Source organism: Peromyscus californicus, unplaced genomic scaffold (assembly GCF_007827085.1).
Source record: "Peromyscus californicus insignis strain IS unplaced genomic scaffold, ASM782708v3 Scaffold_3__1_contigs__length_106647218, whole genome shotgun sequence".
In the NCBI taxonomy this organism is placed as follows: domain Eukaryota; kingdom Metazoa; phylum Chordata; class Mammalia; order Rodentia; family Cricetidae; genus Peromyscus; species Peromyscus californicus.
Genome location: NW_026294551.1, coordinates 337190 through 362091, shown reverse-complemented (window position 1 = coordinate 362091; position 24902 = coordinate 337190). Strand labels below are relative to the sequence as shown.

Below are 24902 nucleotides of genomic sequence, written 5' to 3'. Positions count from 1 at the left end.
CCTGTACTTACTACCCTGGTTCTCAGATTTATGAGGCCACATGCCTTCTCAGTCTCACATCTGACAAGCTATAGATGCTCCATCCATGGGCTGTATTTGAAATTTATCATATATATTTGCACCAAACTCTGTACTAATGCTGTAAGGATCATCATGGGGCCATCCCTCCCCCACTGTAGGGCAGGAGGGAGATGCTGGGGCCCTTTGTGGGTTTAGCCCATAAAATGTTACCTAAGAAGTAGTCCCTTCTCACTTATCATGGAATAACACATTCCAGGCTCTTTCCTTACAGAATTTCCCAAAGGGACCCTGGAAAATCTCAGAGAGACTGTCCAAGCCTCTGTGGGCCCATAGTCAACACACCAGGATCTAGGAGTGTAAGGGGGCAGTGGTTGGTAGGCAACCTAACAACCTTGGCCCATATAATTCTCCTGTCCCCAGGAACCTTGTCTGTTGGGGGTGTCCTCTCTACAGGTGGCTTTGCTGCAGGATAGTGGTCAGCACAGGTGCCAGGAGTCTCTAAGGACTTCTACAGTACAAAACTCCACAAGCCAGCAGAGTGTCTACACTCTGCTGATATCCCAGTGGCAGGTCTGAAAGCCAGTTCTGCTGTGCTGTTCCCACCCTAGGCTAGTCAATAGGTCAGGGAGATGAGAATGAAGGAATTACTGCTTCAATGATACTACAGGAGGATCAGGGTCCTGGAAGGAAGTGCCAACCTCCTTGGTGTCCTATGGGATTCTTGCAAGAACTCTGATAGGCAAACACGCATTCTTACTTTGTTTTCTCCTTTTTAATTTGATTTTAAGGGTTTGTAGAAAATAGAGAAATCTCTAATATCTACTCCCTTCTCCCTATCGTCATTAACATCTTGTCTTAATATACGTGCAATAATCAATGAGCTGATATTGGTATATCATAAACTAAAGGCCAAAATCTGCATTCCAGTTTACTCTTGTGTTCCACTGGTTTTGATAAATGCACATGAGCTTGTACCATCCCCTGGGATAGAACCAGCTTAGGTGCCCTGAGACCCTGGTCAGTGACTGCAAGTCACTAGCTCTCAGTGCCTGCACTGGACACCACTCTTACCTGCTTCCATGATGCTGTGGTCTGGGCTGTGATAAGCCATATAGCCCTCCCAAGATGGATGAGACATGATTGGTTACATGCAAATAGTGTATTCAGCTCTATAGAGGTGGTAAGAGGAATTGCTATATAGAAAGTAGCTGGAGTTTACAGTGTGCAATTGGCAGGTTCCTTTCCTCACCAGCTTTGGGTTATCACCTGGCTCATATAATTCTGTACACTGGAACTCTGTAGTGACAGGGGCAAGGCCAAAATCTAAGGGCCTTGGAATTGGTGGAGTAGGCCTCTAAGCTCTGAATATACAAGTGTGTTCCTGGAGCACCAAACAGGGCGGTGAATTTCAGGGTGACATCACTTTACATGCTATGCAGGGTTCCAGTTCTGGGTTTTAGTTGAGTAGAAAGACCTGCTCAGTTGTAGGGCTGTTCTACAGTGATTCTTAAAGTCTTTTCCAGCTCTGCAGGCCCTTCACCTTTTCTCAGCTCTCTTTAGAGGTCTTGAATCTACAGGTGGTACTCGCTCTTCCTCTGTCCTGAAGACATAAATTTGTCCCTCTCCTGCTCTCAGTATGGTCACCACCCAATAAACTAAACTTCTAGGCCTCTCCTCGTGGATAGGGGCACCCTGCAATACCCCATCCCCACCAGTCACTTCAAATTCCTCCTGAAATGTATCCATCATTTGATGTTGTTTGGGGCTTTGGCGCTCAGGTGAGCAAATAGAGGCTGCTTAAAGTGTTTGCCTCTTCACCGTCTCCCTGCTTTTTCTGAATCAAGCTCCAGGCCAGAGAGAGTGTCTCCCCTCCTCCCCATTTCTGTCCTGCTTCTGTGTCACTCGCCCAACAAAGGTTAGGATTTCCCCCAAGCCCCAAACTCTTGCATCTCCATCCCCAGAGCTTCTGCGGTACAGCCCTAGTCCTCCTCTCGGACTTATTCCGGTCCTTCGTGCCCTCTTCTCTCTTCAGCGTCTTCGTTTGTCCCACTCCGAGCCACACTTTCCCGTGTCCTGTGCCGCGAGATGCTGACCACTGGGTATCTGCGGCGTGATACCAGGGCGTTCCAGGCTGGAGCTGGCAGGAGTTGGCAGGACACAGATCTGTGAGCTGGCACACGGGGCGGAACTGCTAGCCCCGGCCGAAGGCCAGGCGGGGGCGGAGCTCGGACGAGGGCGGGGCGGCTCCACGGTTCCGCCCCCCAGCTGAGCCAGACCGGGGTCCTGGAACTTGCCAGCTCAGAGGTTCTAGCGGCAGCCGGCGCGCTTCTCTGGTTGCAGCTTGGGCGGCTCCGGCGGCTCCTGTGGTGGGCGGCCAGGGGCAAGCCGGGATGGATTGCGGACGGGCGACGTGATCAGCCTGCACACGAAACCACGCCGCCGGCCGCACTGGCTCAAGAGTCTACTATGTGGGTGCGGGCGCACGCCGGACGCAGACCCGGCCCGAGCATGCGGGGTGCGGCGTGGGCGGCCCGCAGGCGCGCGGGGCAGCAGTGGCCTCGGTCCCCGGGCCCTGGGCCCGGCCCGCCCCCGCTGCTGCCGCCGCCGCGGCTGCTGCTGCTGCTACTGCTGCTGGGCGGCGCGAGCGCGCAGTACTCCAGCGACCTGTGCAGCTGGAAGGGGAGGTGAGTCTTGCCGGCGATTCCAGCGTGGACTGCCTTGACCTGGCCCAGAGCCCTCGACTGTGAGATGCAGAGGGGCTGGTGACGGCGGGGTAGGGGCTGCGATCCTGGCCAAGCCGGGTGACCCCCGCCCTAGCCCTGGTTTCAGAACAAAAGAGTTGACGGAGTCTGGGTCCGGTCTCGGAAGACGCCCACTCTCGGTGCGCGTATCTCTGCCCTTGTGGGGTTTCCTGAGCTCCACCGATTGCGGGTTCGGCGCTCCAAAGGTTGGGATTTCTGACCCTTGGGGAAGGTTCGGTTCTGTGCACATAGAGAAGGACAGCTGTGGCGCGGAGAGCGCCGAGTCCAAACGCGACCGGTATAGGCTCCAGCACCAGTCGCGTCTGTAGGGCGACGAGACGGGTTCCACACCTGTCCGCAGCCAAATGCTGTAGGGTAGAGCCCCGCGCCCGCTCGGTGAAGGTCAAGCCGCCCTTGGCAGTCGGGCGCGGGGTTCCCGTGACACCCCCCTCTGGTCCCCATCAGCGGTGACAGCCAAAGACTTTTTGTTGTTGTTTTAACTGAAGTGTGACGTGTGGAAAGGAGCGCAAGTCACAAGTGTGCGCGGGCGGGGTGCCTGAGGAGTAATAGCTGCTCTGGACACTGAGGGCGTGTCAGGCACAGCGGCCGGCCCCCTCTCTTTGCAGAGCCAGTTTCATACACTGCAAGTTGCCAGTTCAGCGGTTTGCCTAGCGCGCTGCGCAGATGCGGTTCTCCGCTGAAAACGTGGGCTGGGGCGGCGGTAGGGGTCTGGTGTGGCTCATCCCATGGGCAGGGCGCCTGCGCAGGCCGGTGGAGGTACACGATCTGGTCCGATGCACAGACTACAGTGTAGAGGGCTCATGCGGGCAGTGTGTGATGGATGCTTTTGGCGAACAGGATTTTCTGAGAAGGCTGGATGTTGAGCGGTGCCTAGGCTCTGTGTAAGCAGGGCACAATAGTTATCTTGTACACTTACAGTGCCTAACTTTCTGAGGAAACCACGGAGTCCACAATCAACCCTCATAATGACTCCTGCTGGAGTGCTTGCACTGGAAGGTTGAGCGCTGCCTCCTGAGAGCTCCTGCCCCTCCTTTCAGGGAGTTAGCTCTTTCTCTAGTAGAAATCCCTTCTGTCCTGTTAGAGCAGGGAGTCAGTAGAGCTTGGGCAGACAAGGGCAGATGGGATCTGGAGGAGGACTGGTCTCGGGAATGCTGGCGCCGTCACAGAGCTGGCCATGAGCCTGTGATGTTGAGCTCTTATGGGGCTGCCCTTTTCCCGATGGTAATTAGCTCTCTGCTCACAGCCTGCACTGCTGAATCAGTGTACTCTAGCCCCAGGTCTTGGGGTGCCTTGTTCCAGCAGACCAAAACCAGAAACCGAACTCCGACACTTGATTTTCTTCCAGGTTCTCAGAAGACTGTGTGCCTCAAAGACTACCTTCCTCTGAGTCCAGGGATCTGTGGTGTGGGGTGACCTTCCCCTAGCTAGTGAGGGCTTGAGTATAGATAAACTAAAAGACACCTTTTCTGTGGGTCCACTCTTACATTGTTGCTTCCAATTAAGTGGGACCAGATGACCAGAACATAATGCATGTGACTGCTGGGATGGCAGCACTCAAACTCATGTCTGGGCATTGTGAGCTGGCTATCTGTCCCGTTGGATTCCCTCTCTCACCTGCCCACTTCCAGAGCCAGGTCAAGGGCCTCCAATTGTGTGTAAGCTGTGGGAAGTGTCCAGTAGCTGGTCACACTTATGCCTACCTGGGCCTCCTCCCCATCACCACAAACTCATTCCTATTCTGGGATTCCCTTGAGGGCCTTTTTCCCAAGGCACAGCCTAGCAGAGGACAGCTGAAGGCACCTGGTAGTTGTAGGTAGGTAGGTGGGATTGGGAGAACCCATAAAGAGTCCCTTGTGTTATAGCCATTGCCCCCAATTATAAGTACACTTCACAGGTCAGTTTACTACTGCCCAGCATGCTGGTGTGCTTGCTACTCCACAGTGTTTATGAATTTTTACCCCCAAGAAGTCTAGAATAAATCACTGGGTGGAGCAAGCCTCAAAATGTTGGATTCTGTGCCGGGCGGTGGTGGCGCACGCCTTTAATCCCAGCACTCGGGAGGCAGAGCCAGGTGGATCTCTGTGAGTTTGAGGCCAGCCTGGGCTACCAAGCAAGTCCTAGGAAAGGCGCAAAGCTACACAGAGAAACCCTGTCTCGAAAAACGAAAAAAAAAAAAATGTTGGATTCTGGCCTCTGATAGAAAGGGAATTGCTCTCCATAGCACTTAACTCATGTAGGCTCTAGGTGTTTCCAAGAAATCAAGTTGGAAATTTTGAAATCCCTTTCTCTGTTTATTAGCCAGTGCCATAAAGGTGGACCATGAACTTTCCCACTGTTACCAGCAGGCACATGGCAGGTGTAGTCACACCTGGGCTGTCTTGCAAGGTAGGAAATGAAAGGCAAAACTTAGCAGAGCCTTTAGATTTCACTTGGACCCAAAACCTTTCTAGAGACCCTTGTCTTGTCCCAATATGAGCAGTGTACCTGAACAAGCCCTGCTCACATCAGTGAGTCCTCATACTAACCTGGAATTTACACTTTGTCTCACAAGGCCACTCAAATGTGTGTTCATCTGGGTAGTGACCTTTGCTGATGGAAACAAAACCAAACAAAACATTGTGCTGGTGATGTGGCTTAATGGTATAGTGTTTGTCCAGCATGTGCAAGTGTGAAAGACACTGCGTTGTTCCTCAGGACAATCGCGCACCCATACACACCATTTATTCAGTTTAATCTATGATCAAACAAGCCTTGCCAATTTTATGGGGTAGACTAGGATCAGTTCTGTGCTTATTGTAGCTTAATCACAGCAGTGGAACATGATTGCTTCATTTTGTGTAGCTGGTGTGCCATCTACATCTCATGAAGATGGTAAAGTCCTGTTGATCAATTGTCATTTAGGATGTTTGTGTTTATGGTGTGGGGTGTTGGAAATGGAAATTTAGGGCACTAGGTGTCTCAGTGGGAACCTGCATGGCTGGTCTTGACTTCTTTAAAGCTGTCTGTCTGGTCCTAGGCTGAGGGTCCCTTTACTTTAGTTCCTACTTCTCTAAACATGGGTTATGCACACTGCACTAGTTTTGATGTGAAATCTCTCTTGTTGGCCTGAATATTTTAAGAGAGTATGAGGGAAGATTCTTGCTTGTCCTGGGATGGACACTAATCCTTCCCTTAGCTAGTGAGGCCTGAGTAGAGGTGAGCTAACCTTGTTTCTGTGGGTACTCTGCCCTCATATTCTTTCCAAATAAGTGGAATGCAATGGACTCCACATAATGCATGTGGCTGCTGGGATGGCAGCCCCTAATCTGGGCATTGTGGGCTGGCCTCTTATCCCTTTGGGCTGCTTCTGCCTCTGCCTATGTTGTGGATGGAGGATAGTCTTCCCCTTTATCCACCTTTGCTGTACTGAACCTCAGTGGTCTGGGTCTCACAGAACCTCTGTAGTGAGGCCTCCACCCTCTTGATCCTCAGGAAGCAAAACCTCATGCTGGGTGCTTTATATGGAAGAGAGTTGAGGTTTGTGACTGGCCTGGTGCAAGCGTCAGCTGTCTCTTGATGCTGGAGACAGGATAGAAAAAAACACAACAATTAGGTGTTAGCCATGTGTATCAGCTACTCACCATTTAGTCTAATTTTCACATAATGATATAATTATGCCCATTCCTACATAGGTGTCAGATGAGCTTGTGTGAGTTTTATTGACTGTAATTTCTAAGTTTGTTTGCTAGTGCTGGCTGTTGCCTGGTCCAGGGCTTTGTCCGCTTGGGAAGCAGGTCAGGAGGGGTTCACCCTCAATGCTCTTCTCTGATGTGGTCTGAGGGGTGACTTACAGTCCTAGACTACTGCAGTCCTTGTATACAAAATGAGGTTTGGGGGCGGGAAGCATGAGTCACTAGCAGTAAAGGTATGGCATGTGTTATACATTTTTGCCCTTGCAGAAAGGATTTCTGGTAACTCACTCAGGCTAGGTTCTGGATATAACTTTTTTTATTTTGCATAAAAATCCTAAGAATGTGGGTGAACCTGTCTGAGATCTGATCAGAACCAAACTCATGTAATAGAACTCTTAGCTGAAGTCACTGGTTTCTTTCCAAGACCACTTGTGGTTATGACGTAACCTTAGCAACAGGCTGACTTTTGCTTTTTAGTCTGAGTAGGAGAAACTACTACATTTTCAGCAGCTTCAATTTTTCGAAAACAATATGCCTCCCAAGGGTGTAGCATACTACATGCCTCCTTTCATTTGGCATTTGTGAGGTTAAATTATTACTTTAGGAACTTTATTACTTTAGGGATCCCATCCAAAGGTCCTCTTGTCCTTAGACTTCTCCCCACCCCCTGCCCCAGGGATGTTTCCTTTGCCCTTATAATGAACCTGCTTTAATGGCCCTTGGGTTTATATATTTTTTAAAAATATGATTGGTGATATAAAACTTCAGGTTTGAAAATGAGTGAAAAAATGGTCAGATCATTGGCTTAAGGAAAATCAAAATCTCTTATTCCCTGTGGCTAACTCCTCTGGCTGGTGTGGAAGTTGCTCTTTGGAGTATATTATTATATATGTAGTACACCCATGACATCTCTACATGCAAGGTTTATCCTTATCTTTCACTCCCTTGAGTGGTTTGAAACCTTGGCTGGTGTAGTGGTCCTGTTGGTCTCCTTTGCTCCATGTCTTGGAAACAAAGTTACAGAGCATCCTTGCTGTAACTTCCTGGTTTCATTTCCTTGGCTAAGGAACCGACTAAGACTCTGGTGCCCTGAGTGCAGCATGGGTAGTATCTAGGGTCTGGGGAGCCAGCATGGCCTGTACCATCAGAGCTTTGGCCTGGCTCAGCTTGACTCTTGGAGTAGGTCCACTGGCAGCTAAGAGAAGTGGGTACCTGAACATGTGTCAGGTGAGTGTGAATGACTCCTGAGTGAGGCTCTATGTGGGGTGAACGCATATGGGGATCTTTGCTGTGAGGTCCTGCCTGACTCTGTCCCTTCTTCCCACAGTGGGCTGACCCGAGAAGCACATAGCAAGGAGGTGGAGCAGGTGTACCTGCGCTGCTCAGCAGGCTCTGTGGAGTGGATGTACCCAACTGGGGCGCTCATTGTTAACCTGCGGCCCAACACCTTCTCACCTGCCAGGAACCTCACTGTGTGCATCAAGCCTTTCAGGGACTCCTCTGGGGCCAATATTTATTTGGAAAAAACTGGAGAACTGAGACTGTTGGTGCGGGACATCGGTGGTGAACCTGGCCAGGTGCAGTGCTTCAGCCTAGAGCAGGGTGGCCTATTTGTAGAGGCAACACCCCAACAGGACATCAGCAGGAGGACCACAGGCTTCCAGTATGAGCTGATGAGTGGGCAGAGGGGGCTGGACCTGCATATGCTGTCTGGTGAGTACCCTGTTCAGGACTAGCATGGGCTAGCTAATGGTTAGTCCTGCTGCTTTTTCTCAGGTAACATTGGAACCTCTCATAGTCTGATTTTCTCCTACCTTCTCCCTTATTCACTTCTGTGAAACATTCCTGTGTCTGTGGCTTCAATGTGGCATGCCTGTCCCATGAGCCCTTTGTCCTACTGAGGGACTGCAAGATAAAAGAGTATTGGACCTTAAAATTAATGCAGCTTTTTCAACCAAGACCCCCTCTAAGAAGACTTCTGGTTGTGGTGTACTTTAGGCCCCTGGAGCTTCTGGCTTGAGGGAAGTGAGGTGGTAGGAGGCTGTGTTCCCTGAGAATGGCTTATGGTCTGTCCCTAAAGGACTCTTTACAACTCATTTGAGATGGGGCTTCTACAAACCGGCTCGAGTTTTTAGTGTCTGCCATAACCTTGAAATAGTTCGGGGTGGGGAGCAGAACAGCATAAAGCTGTGATATCCCAGAGGCTTTGTGGATGAATATTAGTCAGGATTGAGAAAACCAGATAAGGTCTCCAAGGAGAGCACAGCTGACCCAGCTCTGTCTCTACAAGATAGAGCCAGGAAACTGATGGAGAGACTGGCAAGTACCTAGGGTCTGAGACTGAGAAAGAGAGGTGTGTAGCCAGGTGCCTGCTAGAGATTGAGGTAGGTGGACCTGGGAGGAGCTCCCCACTGGGACAGAATAGCAGCCTCAGGAACCAATGCAGGATCAGCTCTAGATAGTGATTGATGATGAGGTTCTGGTGCACATTTCTCCAAGACCAGGTGACTGCCAGATGAGGTGATATGTGTGCCTAATAACTGAAGCTGTGTGGGCTTGGTTTTGTTTTGTTTTGACACAAGCAGATGTTTTTCTATGTGACAGGCAAGTTGCATCAAGGATTGTGTGGCTTTGTTGGTGGATAGTAGAGAGATGTTGGCATCAGGACATTAGGGAAAGGCAGGTCTCTCTCACCTCTTGTACTGTGGTCCATTAGGGTCTTATTTCTTTGGTCATAAATGAGGATGACTGATAGATTCCAGGAGCTGCCCTCTCCTCCCTGTCCCTTACTGCCTGCAGCTTCTATGTCCATACTTCCAGGCTAAAGGCGGGAGGCCTGTGGGGGTCAGTTGAGTGGCCTCAGCTTCTCCTGGGGTTTCAGGAAGGCAGAAGCCCTGGCATAGGTATTTAGCTGTAGTCCTGTATCCAGTACTCTATGTACCTCTCAGGCCACAGGATCTCACACAAGGCAGTGTACCAGGTAAAATGTCATGCTATCCCTGTACCCAGGACTTTGTTGTGTTTGAGCCTCAGGGTTCCCTCACAATCCTAAAACATACACCTAGTTGGCTCTGAATGTCTGAAATCAAACCTGCAGTGACTTTTCACACCTTGCCAATGTCAGTCACTACACAACAACTATCAGAACTCAGTATAGGGTCTCAGACTAAGGGTGGCTATGAGCTCTGGCCCAACCCTAGCATTGCCTGAAAACAGTCAATAGACATGTGTATTACCTAGAGTGGGTGCCACCCTTCCTAGGGAGCACCACCTAAGTCTCAGGGTTAAGATGGTCTCAACCTGGATATTTGGCTTTCTTGAACAATGGGGATCATGAGCTGTTAGTGCCTAAGGAATGGATATATATTGTGGAATGTTAGTGCTGGCCATTGTCCTGCTCAGATTGGGCCAGTGGCAGGCTTTTTCTCTTCTCCTGCTCTGGCCTTGGTGCAGTTTCAGAAATAAGATATAAGCCAAAGTTAAGGCAGTATCAGTCAGAGAAGAAAGAATGCACCTGACCTGGATGGTTGTGCCAGAGGCAGACAAGCTCTTAGATGAATCAGTTCTCATTTGTGCTGACTCAATAGAACAGTGGTGCCGTGGGTTGGAACCCAGACAAGAGTGCATGAGAGAATGTGTGAGTGTGCATCTGTGTGGGATCCTGCACGTGTGCATGTAAGCCTTGCTCCTCACCCAGAAAGGAGGGAACCTGCCACTGCTCTAGCATAGTTTCACCAGAGTGTTTACAGTATTAGCTTTATGTCCACTAGGATTGTGTAGTTGATTTGTGAGCTGCATCAAAATAGAAAGGTGCAGAGCAGTGGGGTACAGCACTCTTCCAGGGGCATAGATAAATCATATGAGAGGTGACCCCAGCATCTGGGATGCTGGATTTGGCTGCTTGCCCGGCATCTGCTGCCCCTGTGGCCTTGCTCAGGATATCTGGGCAGTGGCACTACCTCTGACCCTTAGGGAAATCTGGCAGAATATACTAAAGGCCCTACATCTGACTACAGATAAAACTCCATCTGGAGGCTGACCTCCCTTGGCTCAACTATGTGGGAGAAATGACTGTGGGGTGAACAGCAAGGGTGAGATTCTGTCTGGTCCACGGAACAGGTATAGCTTGGTGGGTTCTGGTTCCATTCCATCCTGGCTGGCTCATGACTTTGGCCATTGCTGTGGAACCCTGGGAGAGGCCAAGAGAGGGGGGTGGTCACAACAGTGGCTTTTCAGACACACAGCTAAAGAGGTGGGCAGCAGGACACTTTTCATTTGCCGTTGCTGTTACTGGCTCATAGGGCTCACAGGGTGGAGCCTGCTACTTCTGAGCATGTCTGCTTATTCTTTTTAAATCCTGATTTGCTTGTTGCTACTAGGCTTGAGAAGCTACATGGAGCCCCACTGCCCAAGCCTCTTTGGTAGTCTCAAGAGTTCGAGCATGGCCCTGATGGTGTCAGGGTTGATGGCCATGTCTTTTTTGTTTGTTTTGTTGAGACAGTGTCTCTCTGTTATGTAGCTTTGGCTGTCCTGGAACTCACTATGTAGACCAGGCTATCCTTGAACTCTTCCTCTAGAGTACTGGGATTAAAGATGTGCACCACCATGCCCAGTGGTGGCCATGTCTTGAAGTGGAAAGAAGCATTGTGTCCTGAAAGCTGAAGAGCAAAGGGCATATTCTTTGGAGCTATGCATCCTCTGGTTGGTTCTTGCCTTGGTGGTTTCTCAGGCCTCTGTAATTATCTTGTAATTATTTTTTGTCTTAACCCTCTTCCAACCTTGGATAAAGAAGGGTGTTGGCTCCACTGACTTCCTTGCTAGGATGAAGGGTTCAGAGAACCCCTTGGTCATCATCCTTCTGGTGGAAACTGGTGATGTTGATCAATGAAGGAGCCTAGGCCTCAGCTCCTAATCTTGCTTCTCTGTTCCTGTTAAATCACTGTACCCACCATCTGTCACAAAGTGTGCTAGGGATCTTAAAGGGCTTTGGTGTGTAAGGTTTTCGCTTTGGAACTGTATGTGTATTCCTGGCTGTTCTTGTTAGGCAGTGTTGCCCACACATCAGTTGGTCTGGCTTACAAGGTCTGCAGACCCTCCTAGCATCCATCCAGCAATTCTTGCCTGAGTTGGCTTTCCCTGTTTTTCTCCCTTTTGGCAACTGTGCCCAGACTGAGTCCTCACCTGACTCTTCAGGTGTCCTCAGGAGGCTCCCTTAGATTCTGTTTCTTTATCCTCATTTTATTTCTTTTATGCACTTTCCTGCCTGGTTTCCAAAGTGGCTCCCAGGAAATGTGATGCCAGCATCTGCAGCCAGCACATTTTACAGCTGCTATGAACTTGATTGTTTAATAATTCTTCCTAGATTGAGGTCTTTATCATCCACATTGAGTTTCTGCAAAAGTGAAGCTCAGAATTAGAACAGGGGTGCCTCCAGGTGAGCTGCTAGCTCACGACACGACTCAGTGAGGCTTGTACAGGTCTGCGGGCTGACTAGCCTGACATCTCCTGCAAGTAGTTGTGAGCCAGGGCAAGCACAAATGAAGGGGATGATCTCTAAGTGTTCTCTGCAGCTGTCACCTGAGGTATGAGCACATGTGATTCACAGAGAGGGCAAAATCCATGGACTTGTTTCAGGCTACATCCCCACGCCTGGGGTCCCTGCCTCCCAGCCCCTCTCCACGGCAAGTTGCTGTCCTGGCTCAACTTAGGTAACTGTCAACTCTGAGGTGCTTTAGGGTAGCTTCTGGGGACTCTTGCCTCCAACTCTCAGCCCTGTGAGGCCTCGACCCTCAACGCTTTCCCTAGTCTCTGCTGCTTTCCATCCTGAAGGGGACTCTCAGGTGGGCTGTGGTCACTGGTCAGGTGCCAACCAGGGTGGACTTACCAGAGTACTGTGCTCTGAGTGTAATGTTGCCCAAAATGTTAGGCCCTGTTTGTGTTCTAGATCAAACCAACCCATGTCTGCTCACATGAGCCACTGGTTCCTAGTCAGTGTGAGGATGAACAACATGCTACAGAAACCACACACCTCAACAGCTTTAGAGTTGATGGTCAGGTGACCCCCAGTGCTGGGGCCTGTGATGATCCAAACAAATACCACAGAAAGGAAAGGAGTTGCAGGCCAACCGGGGTTGAGGGTGGACATCCAAGGGACCAGAAAACTGCAGCTTCCAGGAGTCTGGCTGCACCCAGGTCTCCTCAGCAGAAGTCTCTGGACTGTAAAGCTGACGAGGGGGTGGGAGTGCTTGGTTTTCTGATGGACTATGCTGATGCCAACAGGTTGTACTTGTTCCACGGCTTCTCCCTTTTTTGATAACTAAATAGAAGCCAAAGTGCTGGCAGGTGAGTGGGTGGGTGAGTCAGCAAGCACTGAAGCTGGGAGGCACCTCACCCCCTTTCTGGGGTAGGACCAAAGGATAGGGCCCCAGACACACCCAGCCCAAGGGTCCACAGAGAGCTGTGTTTGATTGGGACACTGTAAACCCTAAGGCTTTGTCTCAGGCTTACTTTTTCAGGACCTCATAAAGCTTCTCTGAACTTCTCTTGGCCTGGAAACACTTGGCCTGCTTGCCCTCCGCCCACTTGAGTGCCATCTTGGTTCCCCTGGGGCCAAGTCACCAGCACTCAGGGTCAGGCTGTGTGGCCTCCAGGCATGTGGATAGCATGAGTTTCTTCAAGACCAAGCTGCCCTAAGACAAGGGCTGCCCCAAAGCCTTTGCAAGGGAATGACCCCAGGGAAATATATCTACTGAGCTTTTATACCTCAGGGTTTCTGTTTATTTGGCGAACTTGGCCCCAAGCAGGAAACTGAGGACAAAGCCTTAAGACATATTCACAACAAATAAGCTTCCATCTTCCTGAAACCACTCTGAGTGGTCCATGGAAAAACTGCTGAGCCACAGTTTCTGTTCCACACCAGGGGAAGTGGGACAAAGGGCAGGAGAGGGCTATCTCTGGAGAAGTGGGTTGTATAAGTGGTTGACCAGTGGGATAGCTCATTCTAAGAGTGTATGTTGTACCTCTGGGCTCTCTGTAGGATGCCAGGCCCCAGGTTTTAGGTGTCTCAAGCCTGAGTCCTGTGGGTAGGACTCAATTTGATAGGCTTTTATAGTACATAACTTGTCCCAAGGCTCGGTGAGGCCTAGAGTAAGGGGCTAAACTGATGGCTCTAGCCCAAGACCCCATACCCATAGCAGACAGATTTTCCCACTCACTTCTACTCACCCTAACTCCAATTAACACTTCCTTTTGCAGACTCTTAGCTTTGCTTCTTGTAGGAAATGCTTGGGGCAGATGGGCTGAGTGAGATTCTCCACAGGGCCCTGATCTGGGGAGTAGACATCACACTGCAGTAGGGAGTCTGCTTTCTGGTGAGATGCCCATGTCATTTTAGGATGTGGGTGTGGAAACTAGGGGAGGGTACCTTGGTTGAGTGGTATAGGCACATAGTTTCAGTTCAGCTTGGGGATGTTTTGCATTGTGACAGTCATTTGATAACAGTTTTGTTTTTGTTGTTTTGTTTTTAAATGAGTAGAGTTATTGCTTATTTGGAACTACACTAACAAGGTAAACAGAAGTGGCATGGAACTCCTTTGTCTGGGCTTATGTTATTGTGGCTACAGTATGAGCCAGGATGGCCAAGCGATCACCTGGAATTACTGTCTGGCTTGACAGAAGTTGGTCTTCTGCCTCCTGCATTGCTGATCACCTCTGTGATAGAATTGGAGCTGGCCAGCAGTCTCACCTTGACTTTGTCTCATTCTAACATATGTCCTCAAATGTAGGGCAGGGAGGCAGGCCTTTTATATTCTGCAGTGTCAGGGCTGGGGAGGGTCTGTGACTAACCAGCATTGTCTGGGCTGTATCATCCATCCTGTTCTTTCCTCCCCAGCTCCATGTCGGCCTTGCAGTGACACTGAAGTCCTCCTTGCCATCTGCACCAGTGACTTTGGTAAGTCTGCCCTGTGGTTGTCTTTCCAGGGTCTGAGGGCTTTCCCAAGTCAGCATTGATTTCTTTTATGTGTGTGTGTACTGGGGGTGGTGGTGGTGCTGAAGCTGCTCAACCTGGCCTCACCCTGGAATCACAGGGAGCAGGGCACTATGTGCACTACTAAGGCAAGTCTGCACACCATGCATGCAGGCAGAGTTGGGGTTTGCATTCTAGGTGTGTCAGTGAGTTCTCACTGTGCAAAGCAGCTCACAACCTCCTGGGGACTCTGGAAGTCCTTAAGTTCCCAATAACATTTCAGAAGTTCAGAGGGCAGCCTGGTATGTGCCTGAGCTAGCCCCAGCTCAGAGCTCTGCCCATTCTTCATCCAGATGGTTGGGGTTTTGAAAGCCCTTTTGGAGTCAGAGATGTTTGCACAGTGCCCTTCTTAGTCCCAAGTCTTGGTGAGGCCCAAGAGGTCCCAAGTCTTGGAGTAGGGACTAAACTGATGGTCCCAGCCCAAGACCCCATACCCACAGCAGACAGGTTTTCCCACTCACTTCTACTCACCCCAACTCCAATTAACACTTCCTTTGCAGACTCTTAGCTTTGCTTCTTGTAGGAAATGCCACTCAACCAAGGTACCCTCCCCCAGCTTCCACACCCACATCCTAAAATGACATGGGCATCTCACCAGGGACCAAGGTGGTCCTTGCTGAATTGCTGCCATAATAGTGGCTACATTAAGCTGGGGCCCAGCTGGCCCTACTCAAACCCTCATCCAAAAGCCAAGAACTATCACTTGGTGGGATCTTGACTCCTTATTGCTCTACTCTCTAGGCTTTAACCAACCACCAATACAAGTCATTCCCTGTCCCCTCCCTTCACGTCATTCTTGACCTTTGAGCTGCACTGTGAAACCTGATAGGACCCAGAACTGCAGAGCACTTTGCTTATTTTTTTGTTCTTACCTGAAGAGCATGTGCTGTGTAGCTGATGCTCAGTGGAATATCTTTGTCTGACATTGTCAGTATCATGGACTGCTGCTCATCATTGAGCTTTCTAAAGGCTACTAAGTGACAGAGTGGGTTAAAGTCCAGGTTCTAATGTCTTTGATAGCCAAGGACATGCCCAGGGTGACATATGCTATATGTGCCTGCCATGTTGACAGTGCCCATTAGATCTGCTGACCTCGGTCTTTTTCCTCTACAGTTGTCCGAGGCTTCATCCAGGATGTCACCCATGTGCCAGAACAGCAAGCATCAGTCATCTACCTGCGGGTGAGCAGGCTCCACCGGCAGAAGAGTAGGGTCTTCCAGCCAGCTCCTGAGGGCAGTGGCCACTGGCTGGGCCATGTCACGACACTTCTGGAGTGTGGTGTACGGCCAGGGCATGGAGAATTCCTCTTCACTGGACATGTGCACTTTGGGGAGGCACAACTTGGATGTGCCCCACGCTTTAGTGACTTTCAGAGGATGTACAAGAATGCAGAGGAGAGGGGCATAAACCCCTGTGAGATCAATATGGAGTGACTTGCAGGGTGACATGGTACTGTTCTTCAAATGAGCCATGGTTTGTGTCCTCAGTTGCTCTATCAAATCCTGATAAAGGCTGCAAGGTGGTGGCATGGGCCCAGCCTGGTGCTCAAACTGGAAAGGTACATGCTGCTCTGACCCATTAGGTCTCAGCCAAGGATGCCCTGACCCATTGGAAATTCTGTAAAATTCAAACTAAGTTATTATATTTTTTTGTAAAAAAAAAAAAGAAATGTCCATAGGAAACAAATTCTTGTGTCTGAAGATGCCTTTGGTGTGCCATTTAATAGTGTTTTTAGAAAGTTAACTTTAGCCATTGCATTTGGTCTGATGTATTATTGGTGGGAGCTAGGTTGTGGTGCACAGTGATGGCTATGGGCTTCCATAGTTACCACTCAACCTTGTTATCCTTGTGATAGAAATGCATGGAACAAATACTTTATTTTCCATTCATTTTGTTTCTGATTTTTAAAGACCATCTCTGCAGCTGGCAACCTTCCCAGACTGTAGGCTGCTTCCATTCCAGAGAATAAAGACCAGGCTCTGAGCACACTGTTACTACCCATCTTAACCCATCAGATGGGTACCTGCACTGAACCTTCTCTGCTCAGCTGTGGCACTGCTGTCCCTCGACCTCTTGTTCACAGGACAGTTCTGTATGGTGCTGCCTAGCTTTAGGCACATGCCCCTTTCCTGCTCCTTCCAGGCCACTGCTGCCTTCTGCATCTGTCGACACATTTTCCACTGAGCCAGTACTTGTCAAAATCTCTGGATACCAAGGGACTCACCTACTTACTGGCCTCATTTCTTCAGAGGGTGTGAGTTTTTCTGTGGTAAAAAATCTCCACAAATTGAGGCTTAAACAGCAGGCTTTAATTCAGACAGTTCTGGAAGCCAGAATGGGTATGAGCAGGACCACATTTCCGCTGGAGATTCCAAGAGGGACATTTTAGCTTCTGATGACTTTAGGCATCCTTGGCCTGTGACTCTTTTACTCTGGTGTTGCTTTCCCTGACATGTGACTTCTGCTGTGTCACATTTCTGTCTTAGGAGGACACAGGTCATTGATTTAAGGCCCACCCTGGTGACCTCATCTTCGCATGATTATGACTCCATTTCTAACTAGGTCACAGTCAAAGGCTACAATAAATATCAAATCTGGAGGAAGAATATTCATTCTGGGGGCTGGTGAGATACTCAGTGGTTAAGAGCACTTGCTACTCTTACAAAAGGACCTGAGTTTGGTTCCCAGCTTTCATGTTGGGTGGCTTGTAATTGTCTGTATTACCAACTCCAGGTGATCTAGCAACTTCTTCTGTCTTCACAGGCACCTGCACACACACACACACACACACACACACACACACACACACACACACACACACAAATTTAAAAAGAAACAAAAAAAGAATATTCACTCCTGTATAGGGAGTTTGGGGTGGACTGCATCTCATCTCTGTGTCCTAGCTCACAGGTCCGGTCCTGCTTGAGTCCTGGCTGGGACCTCATTAGTTCTTGGGAATTGCTGTCTCCTGTGCAAGTTCTGAGAACTCTGTGGCCCTTACCAGTTCCTGAGGCATGTTGGGGGGATTCCCCTCCCACTTCAGCTATGGGCCTCAAGGGTAAACAGTCCCAACTGTTGCATTTATTCACCAGGCGCTTCTTCTCATGCAGCTTCTGAGACAAGACCAAGGAGAGACTGATACAGCAGTGAGTACCAGGCTGGTGTGCTAGTTTAGGTGTGTGCCAGCTCAGCTTGAGCTGGTACAGGTCTGCAGGTCACAACATGAAACAGGTGCCCATGGGTGAGGATGTGTTTGTGATGAGTTTGTGATGGGCTGGGCCCTACTCTAGCTGGTGATTATGATACCTTATGTTAGCAGGACTAGGTCACACAACTGGGCCATGCCCAGTGGAGCCTCTCCTATTTCCTCCTCTCGGCCTCCAGGAAGCTGTAGAACAGGAATGATGTGTTGGCTACCACCTGTCTCTACAGAAGATTGGGGTCAGCCTTACTAGACTCAGGTGAATGACATACTCATAGGAGCCCTCAGCTTTTGACATACCTGAGAGTGAGGCTGCTTGCACAAGATGAGAGAGAGCTGGGCTTCCCAACAGGTGAAAAAATGGTCTCCTTGATAGAACCTTGTCTGGAGCTGGCAGAACTCAAGAGACTGAGAGGGGCTGACACTAATGTAAACAACTCCTTACATTTAACAGGTATGTCTAGGTGGATACCCAGTTCCTTGTGGGAACTTTTCCTTGGCCTAGGTTGCTTGGTACTAGGACAGAACCAGAGTTGGGGAAGGGCCATGGTACTGGGTGGGAGCCATGGTGTTACGTGAAACTGCCTCCTTAGAGAACCATAAAGCCCACACAGCCTTAGCAAGTGCCATGAAGTTGTGGGAGCTACTCCGTGACTCTATTCAGAGGTTGAAGGGGAGCTATGTAGGAGCCTCAAGTCCTGGCCCACCTGTGCCCCAAATTTCACCTTTCCTACCAAAGTTCACATACTTTTTTCTGCCTTGTCTCCTGTCTACACTGCCTCCTCCACCCCTTCCCACACTATGCCCTGCTCCTGCACTATTTCCTCATCTGACACAATCCAACCCCTCCTCTCACAGTCTCCTACTGCCATACTGCCCCCTTCCCCTGAACTGCCCCTCATACCTTATCCCTTTCTTCTACTTTCCTTTCCCTCGTCCCTTGTTCTAGCACATACACATCCCCCAGTTGTTCCCTCCCCCAGAACTGGTTTCTCCCTCTTGTCCCTTTGTTTCGTTCCTGCCATCTGTACTGTTTTCTGCCCCTGTCCTGTCCTCACCTCCCTCATTGTCCTGCTTCCCTGCACTGTCCCTTCCTTTTTTATTGTTCTTCTGCCTCTACTATTCCCTCCTCCTGCACTGTTCCTCCTCCATCATCCTCTCTCCTGCCTTGTTCCTTCTTCTCACTGACACCTCCACCTGCACTGTCCCCTCTGCTGTACTGTCCACACTCTCCCATTACTGCCTACTCTCCTTGCACTGTCCCCTGGCCCATTACTGTTCCTGCTCCCTTTCCTGTTGCCTTATGTTATGTCCTGCTATAGGTACTAAGTGTAGACACCATGATTCTTCTACTTCCTTTCCTTTTTTAAATGTGTGGACAAAACCCTCACAGCTGGCTGCATCTCCTGTCTGTGTCCCAGCTCACAGGTCCTGTTCTTGGAGTTGCTGCCTCCTGGTTAAGTTCTGAGAACTCTGTGGATCTTTCCTGTTCCTTGGGCATTCTGGGGGAGCCCAGCTTCTTTGGAAGGCTGTGACTTGCCAAGTTCAGGATCTGAGGGCAATCTCCTGTGCATGGTCAGTCCCTTCCCTCCTCAGTCCTACCTACTGGGGCTTCATGTTACAGATAGGAAGTGGGAACATCTATGAATGCTTGTTAGGCCTCCTCCTACTGGCTGTATGCCCCAAGGAGCTCAGTGGTGGCTGTCTGCTTCTCCTTGACAGACAGGCAAACCCTCCCCCTGTATTATCCTCACCCTCTGTACTGCACCCTCCCATGTCCCCACCCCATGCCTGACTAGTCCCTGATATGTCCTGGACCTCATTGTGGTCCTTGTGGTACTCTGCTTAGGATTCTAAATGGGATATGCCATAGGAGTACAACAGTCCCCCCCCAACCCTGTGGAACACTAGCTGTTTGTGTGGGTGTCCCTGTCATGCACAGGTGGTTTCACATTGATATAGTCCCAGGGTAGTAAGAACTACAGGTAGGTGAGCTAGCTTCTATAGGCACTATCAGCACGTCCTTCTACCTGCCTGCCTGCCTGGGAGCAGTTCAGTAGCTTTTCCAAGAAAACATACATCCCTTTGGCCTTTCAAAATTGATGATAAGAATTGGTCATCACACTTTTATTCTTAGGAAACATGGCCCAATGTGATGCCTCTGTGGCAGAGACAAGGAATGCCTTATTTTCCCTGGGAACCTAGAGCCACAGACTAACAGATCTGCCTGCAGGTCACCTGCTATGGCCAAACCAATGCTGCCTTTATAAGCCAGGCTGACCTGACTCCTGCCATTGGTGCTCCTTCCCTACCCCAGTTCTCTGCCTTCTAGAGGTTTCCACAGTCTACCAGAGCTGCAAAAACATGCCCCTGGCCTCCAGCTTTCTTCTGCCAGTCTTGCCACTTGGGTTTAAACCCTGACTCCTGCAGTTATGTTGTGCTATAAGCAACTGATAACTTGAGTCGTTCTTGACCCATAGCCCCATGAATCCTATGTGTGGAAGGTTCTGAGTATTCTAGGTCAGAGCAGAGACTCTGAGTGGGTCTCTGGAATATGTGGTGAGCATTTCCCACCCAGAGTCTCTTAGTGGGGCCATGATGTCTTAATGCAGTCAGAACCTTTCCCCAACACCAGTTTTTAAAGAATTTCACCATGATTGTAAAATTAATGCTATTAAGTAAGGCCATTTTTTAAATATTGAAAAGTGTAGAGAAGAAGAGACAAATGCTCCCATGTAGCATGTTCATCAAGATTGTACCAGTGTCTTTTTAATTTCCCTATACTCACTCCCTACAGCTAGTCTGTGGCTAGCCTATGGTCACTGGCTTTGACATCCTCTAACCCTCTGCTATGGGTTTCCTCAGGAGCACAGACATGAAGTGGCCAGAGAAAGAGAGCACACAGGCCTTCTTTAAACTGTTAGTGATTCCTCTGCTTCCTGCTCTGAGATCAGTGCTTGAACCCAAGGTCAGCGAAAGTTTCCAAACAGCAATTTCTATTTCTTTGTTTCATAACAGTTGTTTTTCCACCTCTATTCTGAATCTTGTCCTCCATTTTCATGGCCTGAAGTCCTGTCCTGATCCTGGGGCCTGGCATGCAAAGGGCAGTTAGTTATAGCTGCCCACGAGGAAGGGGATTATTCTTGATCCTCCAGTGGTCCTAGTGCAGGCACAGAACCCTGTAATGATGTAATGATGGAGGAGGAAAGTTGTGAGCATAGGAGTATAGGTACTTCCAGAAACCAGAACATGTAAAGATCCAGGAACCAGGCCTGTAATACCTTGAGTTCAGGCTACTGTGACTTTGTTCAGACTTCTGAATTCTAGAGACCCGTGATAACATCTGTGCTGTAGGTCTCTGAGTTGGTGGTGATAAATTTGCCATGACATGAGTTTTTACCCACAAAATAGACCCTCAAGGGCTTTCTCAGCTGGGAGGACTTGTATGGAACTCCCAGGGCTGTGAAAGAAGGAAGGCTGGCTGCTGGGAGAAGCCTGCCACCAAGGCCAGATATCCAGGAAGGGCTGAAGGGCCAGGCTACCACAGCTTTTGGACCACGTTACCTAGTAGGACCTGCCCAGGGTTTAGGGATGCTTTGGTCTAACAGGTTGGGGTGGGAAGTCCTCATTAGCGTTATAGCTGCAACTGAGGCTGCCACTGAGGTGTGGTGAGAACTGATCCCAGCCAGACTGCATGTCTTTCTGCAGAGTAAATTTGGGGACAGCAGCTCCTAGAGTTTATTACTAGGAGTTAGTAATATCTAGATCCAGCCTGACTGTGCCCGTTCCCTTATCTACTTCTTCCATACTGTTTTGTGGTAGTTAATATTGTGCTAGTTAGGATCCTAAGAGAGCTTATAAAACCTGAGGATCCTCCTTTCTGACCACTCATTTGACAAGTGCTGAGGGAAGGCTACTCTGTGTGGCTTGTCTCAGTTCACACCTCACATTAAACTGATCATTATCATGGGTGGAAGATGGGTTACTTCAGGTACAGGGACCAGGGTCTATGGGGCTGCCATTCTGTGTTTGTAGGATGAGTATGTGAACAGAGTCTTGGAGCTTTCCAGAGAGAGAGACTTGGCATAGCTCTGGCCCTGTGTAAGGACCAGGTAGCCATTCTTGGGCTTTTCTGGTCTTCTGGTTTCAAGTACTTTCTCACTTTTCTGGGAGGAGTCTGAGAGCCCTCCTTCCAGCCTTTCCACCATAGCATCTGGGGTAGAGGTTTCCCAAATAGGTTTTCAGTCCTGAGAGAAATACAGGGTTTTAGTTCCTATAGTGAGATGTGGACCTGGTACACAATGGGTACTTTGGTCCCATCCCTTCTGAGGAGCTGCCCTGAGGCTGGTCAGCACTCCTGGGGCTTTACAGATGAGTGTCCACCAAGGAGGAGGCATACAAGTGATAATGGGAGGTTATCAAGTAGCCACAGCAGGAATTTGGGGATGCAAATCTGTGGTGAACTATGTGGCCCTGTGGAGAGGATGTGGTCTTAGGAAGGATGTGACTCTAGGACCATGTTGTTTTGGATAGATGGTCTGTGAGAGGATGTGATTCAGGACAATGCTTTGCAGGGAACACATGGCCCAGACTAGCAAGGCTGCTGGAGGTGAGGAGCTGGGGGTAGGGGTGGCTCTGTACTCCTGTGTGGGAGCAGAATGAAGAATGTTGAAGAACGTGAGGAATCCAGCATTAACAGTAGGCCATTGTGCACTGATACCTGGGAAGGCAATGATTTATAAAAATAGCTAAGAGTTGGTAGATATTGGGTGGTAAGTTCACCATGGCAAGAGCTCTGGAATCTCACCTTCAGAATTCTGCTTACAAGCCACATACTTTGCAGTCATCAGTTTGATCGGAGGCAAGATGGAAAAAATGGCTAAAATCCAAAATTAACAACAAAAAAGAATCCCAAGGCTCCATGTGAGGGTAGTATTGAGACTGTGGGGATCTAGGCTGGGAGAGGAAGACAGAGAAATTGGGTGTCTGTGCCAAACTATGGTGGGACACCAAGAGGCATAATGGCATTTGAGTGTGACTGTGTGTGTGTGCATGTATATGAACTTCTGTGTGCTGATTCCTACTCTCTCTCTCTCTCTCTCTCTCTCTCTCTCTCTCTCTCTCTCTCTCTCTCTCTCTCTCTCTCTGTGTGTGTGTGTGTGTGTGTGTGTGTGTGTGTGTGTGTGTAGAGAATACAATGACATTTACTGAGGCCATAGGAGCCCTGTCTCAGCTCACTATCCCTCACTAAATAGACAGAGTCTGTGAGGTACACACAGCAGTTGTAGCCACATTGCTCAGCAGTTTCTCCTTCCCCACTTGGCTTCACTTTCCCTCCCTTCTGGGGCCTTCCTATCTGGCAAAGCTCATTCTGACATATCCTTTGTGGTACTTCTTGTCATCCATCTGAGGATCCATTTTCTGCTGGCCCAATGTGGCTAATCAGTCAACTTTCTAAAGTAATTATCTAAGTTCTGCTCCCTGCCTAAATGAAGGACTGACTTCTTTCCAGTGTCCACCTGCTGTCAGCAGGCATAGCACCCTGAATGGAGGTGTGGGAGTGGAAAGAGTTGAGGCCACACTTGGGTGTCATGAGCAGATTTAAGGCTATGACTTAGAGGAGGGCCAAGAGCAGATTCTAGGGACCTCAAGAAAACCCTGGCAAGTGAAACGGAGGAATGGATAGTATAGGCCAGGATTCAGGAGCAAGAATCCTCTCTTCCTGGGCTAGGGCTGGGGGAAAGAAAGGTAAGGGAAAAGATTTTAGATGTGCTGAGGAGGTATAAGAGATTTGGAAGGAGTGGTCCTCGGTATGCTCTTGGGGAAGGGATACAGGTGTGTTGGGAGGATCTCCTCAGTGCACTGCCTCTGCCCACTCCAAGGGTCTTAGAGGGAAAATGTCAGGGGTTGGCTAGACTTGTGGAATCTGTGATCACTTCTAAGCACTTTCTAGATAAGAATGGACATCCAACACCATTAGCCATGCTGTGTGACTTTTGGACAGTCAACCCCAGGTGATTATTCTTAAAGTGTTAAATGTTAGATTTGCTTCTTCCCTATGGACCCTGTTTTGATCTTTATTTGATTATTCTTAAAGTGTTAAATGTTAGATTTGCTTCTTCCCTATGGACCCTGTTTTGATCTTTATTTTCCTGTTCTCGGTATATTGCTTCTCCAAATACCAGGAGAAAGGTTGGTATTAGATAGGTGAGAAGGAAGGAACACTCATGGGAGAGGGCGCCTGAGGAGTTTAGGGTAGCATGCTACTATCAGGGCCCTCCCCTTACCCTGACAGCTAGACAGCCAGAGGCCTCTTCCTTTTGGACCTGCCCAACTGAACTAAAAAGTCCTAAAGTAACTTTACTAAAACCTAAGAGAAATGAAGAAACCATAGATGGTGTGAAAACAGTCAAGGGCATAACCATTCTTGTAGGCAGCTGGTATTAGGCCACTGGTACCCTACTGAATGTTGCTGCCTGAGCCTGATACACAGGGCCACACACTACTAAGATCCTGCCACCCACCTAGCCACTGTATTGGCTGACAGTCTGTGGGGGGTTAGTAAGAATGATGGATTCCCTAACAGGATGTTCACAGTAAATTCTCAGCAGGGGGAAAAGCAGTTTTGAAGCATCAGGTTAGGTGGTGGTCACTCATCTGGCTCCACCTTAGAGAGATAAGGTGTGGTCTAGGCTATAGACAGGCGCTTCCCTTCCTGGCCATGTCAGGCCTTAGGCAACAAGGTAAGCAATGACTGCCTGGAAAGTCTTTCAAGGGTTCATTTCCCAACCTGGCTTCTCCTCCAACTGATTCTTCTTGGTTTTAGGTGCAGATTGGTCAAAGAGACCTTGCTTCTGCTTGCAGCCCCCACTGACAGGACTCTATGTAGGCTTCAGCCTCTGTCCCCAGAGTCCATTGTCTGACATTGCATGGAGTCCAGGCAGGGTCTGGGTCTCAGCTATTATGTGACCCCAGCCCTGACACCTGAGACTGATGTTTGTATTCGAGGATTGTATGAAGATCTCTAAACCCTCTGTCTTGCTCTCAAAACTGTTATGCTAAAAGTGACCTTGGGACTACAGTGGTTTTAGAACTACAGGGGACTTACCTAGACATACCCCTGAGAAACCCAGGCTGCAGGCAGAGGAACATTGTGGCAGCTTGGTCAGAGGATGGGAGGCCAGGTTGATTGTTGTCACTGAGGAGGATGTAGGCCTACT

At 49.3% G+C, this 24902-nt stretch overlaps 1 protein-coding gene across 1 annotated transcript; it reads left to right on the top strand.

The window, feature by feature from the left end:
• Window positions 1–2261: 2261 nt before the first annotated feature.
• On the top strand, window positions 2262–16532 carry Metrnl (meteorin like, glial cell differentiation regulator). Its single transcript, XM_052757474.1, has 4 exons — window positions 2262–2705; window positions 7782–8167; window positions 14346–14405; window positions 15594–16532. The coding sequence occupies exons 1-4, from the start codon at window positions 2488–2490 to the stop codon at window positions 15911–15913; spliced, it is 984 nt and encodes a 327-aa protein (XP_052613434.1). The 5' UTR covers window positions 2262–2487; the 3' UTR covers window positions 15914–16532.
• Window positions 16533–24902: the final 8370 nt, after the last annotated feature.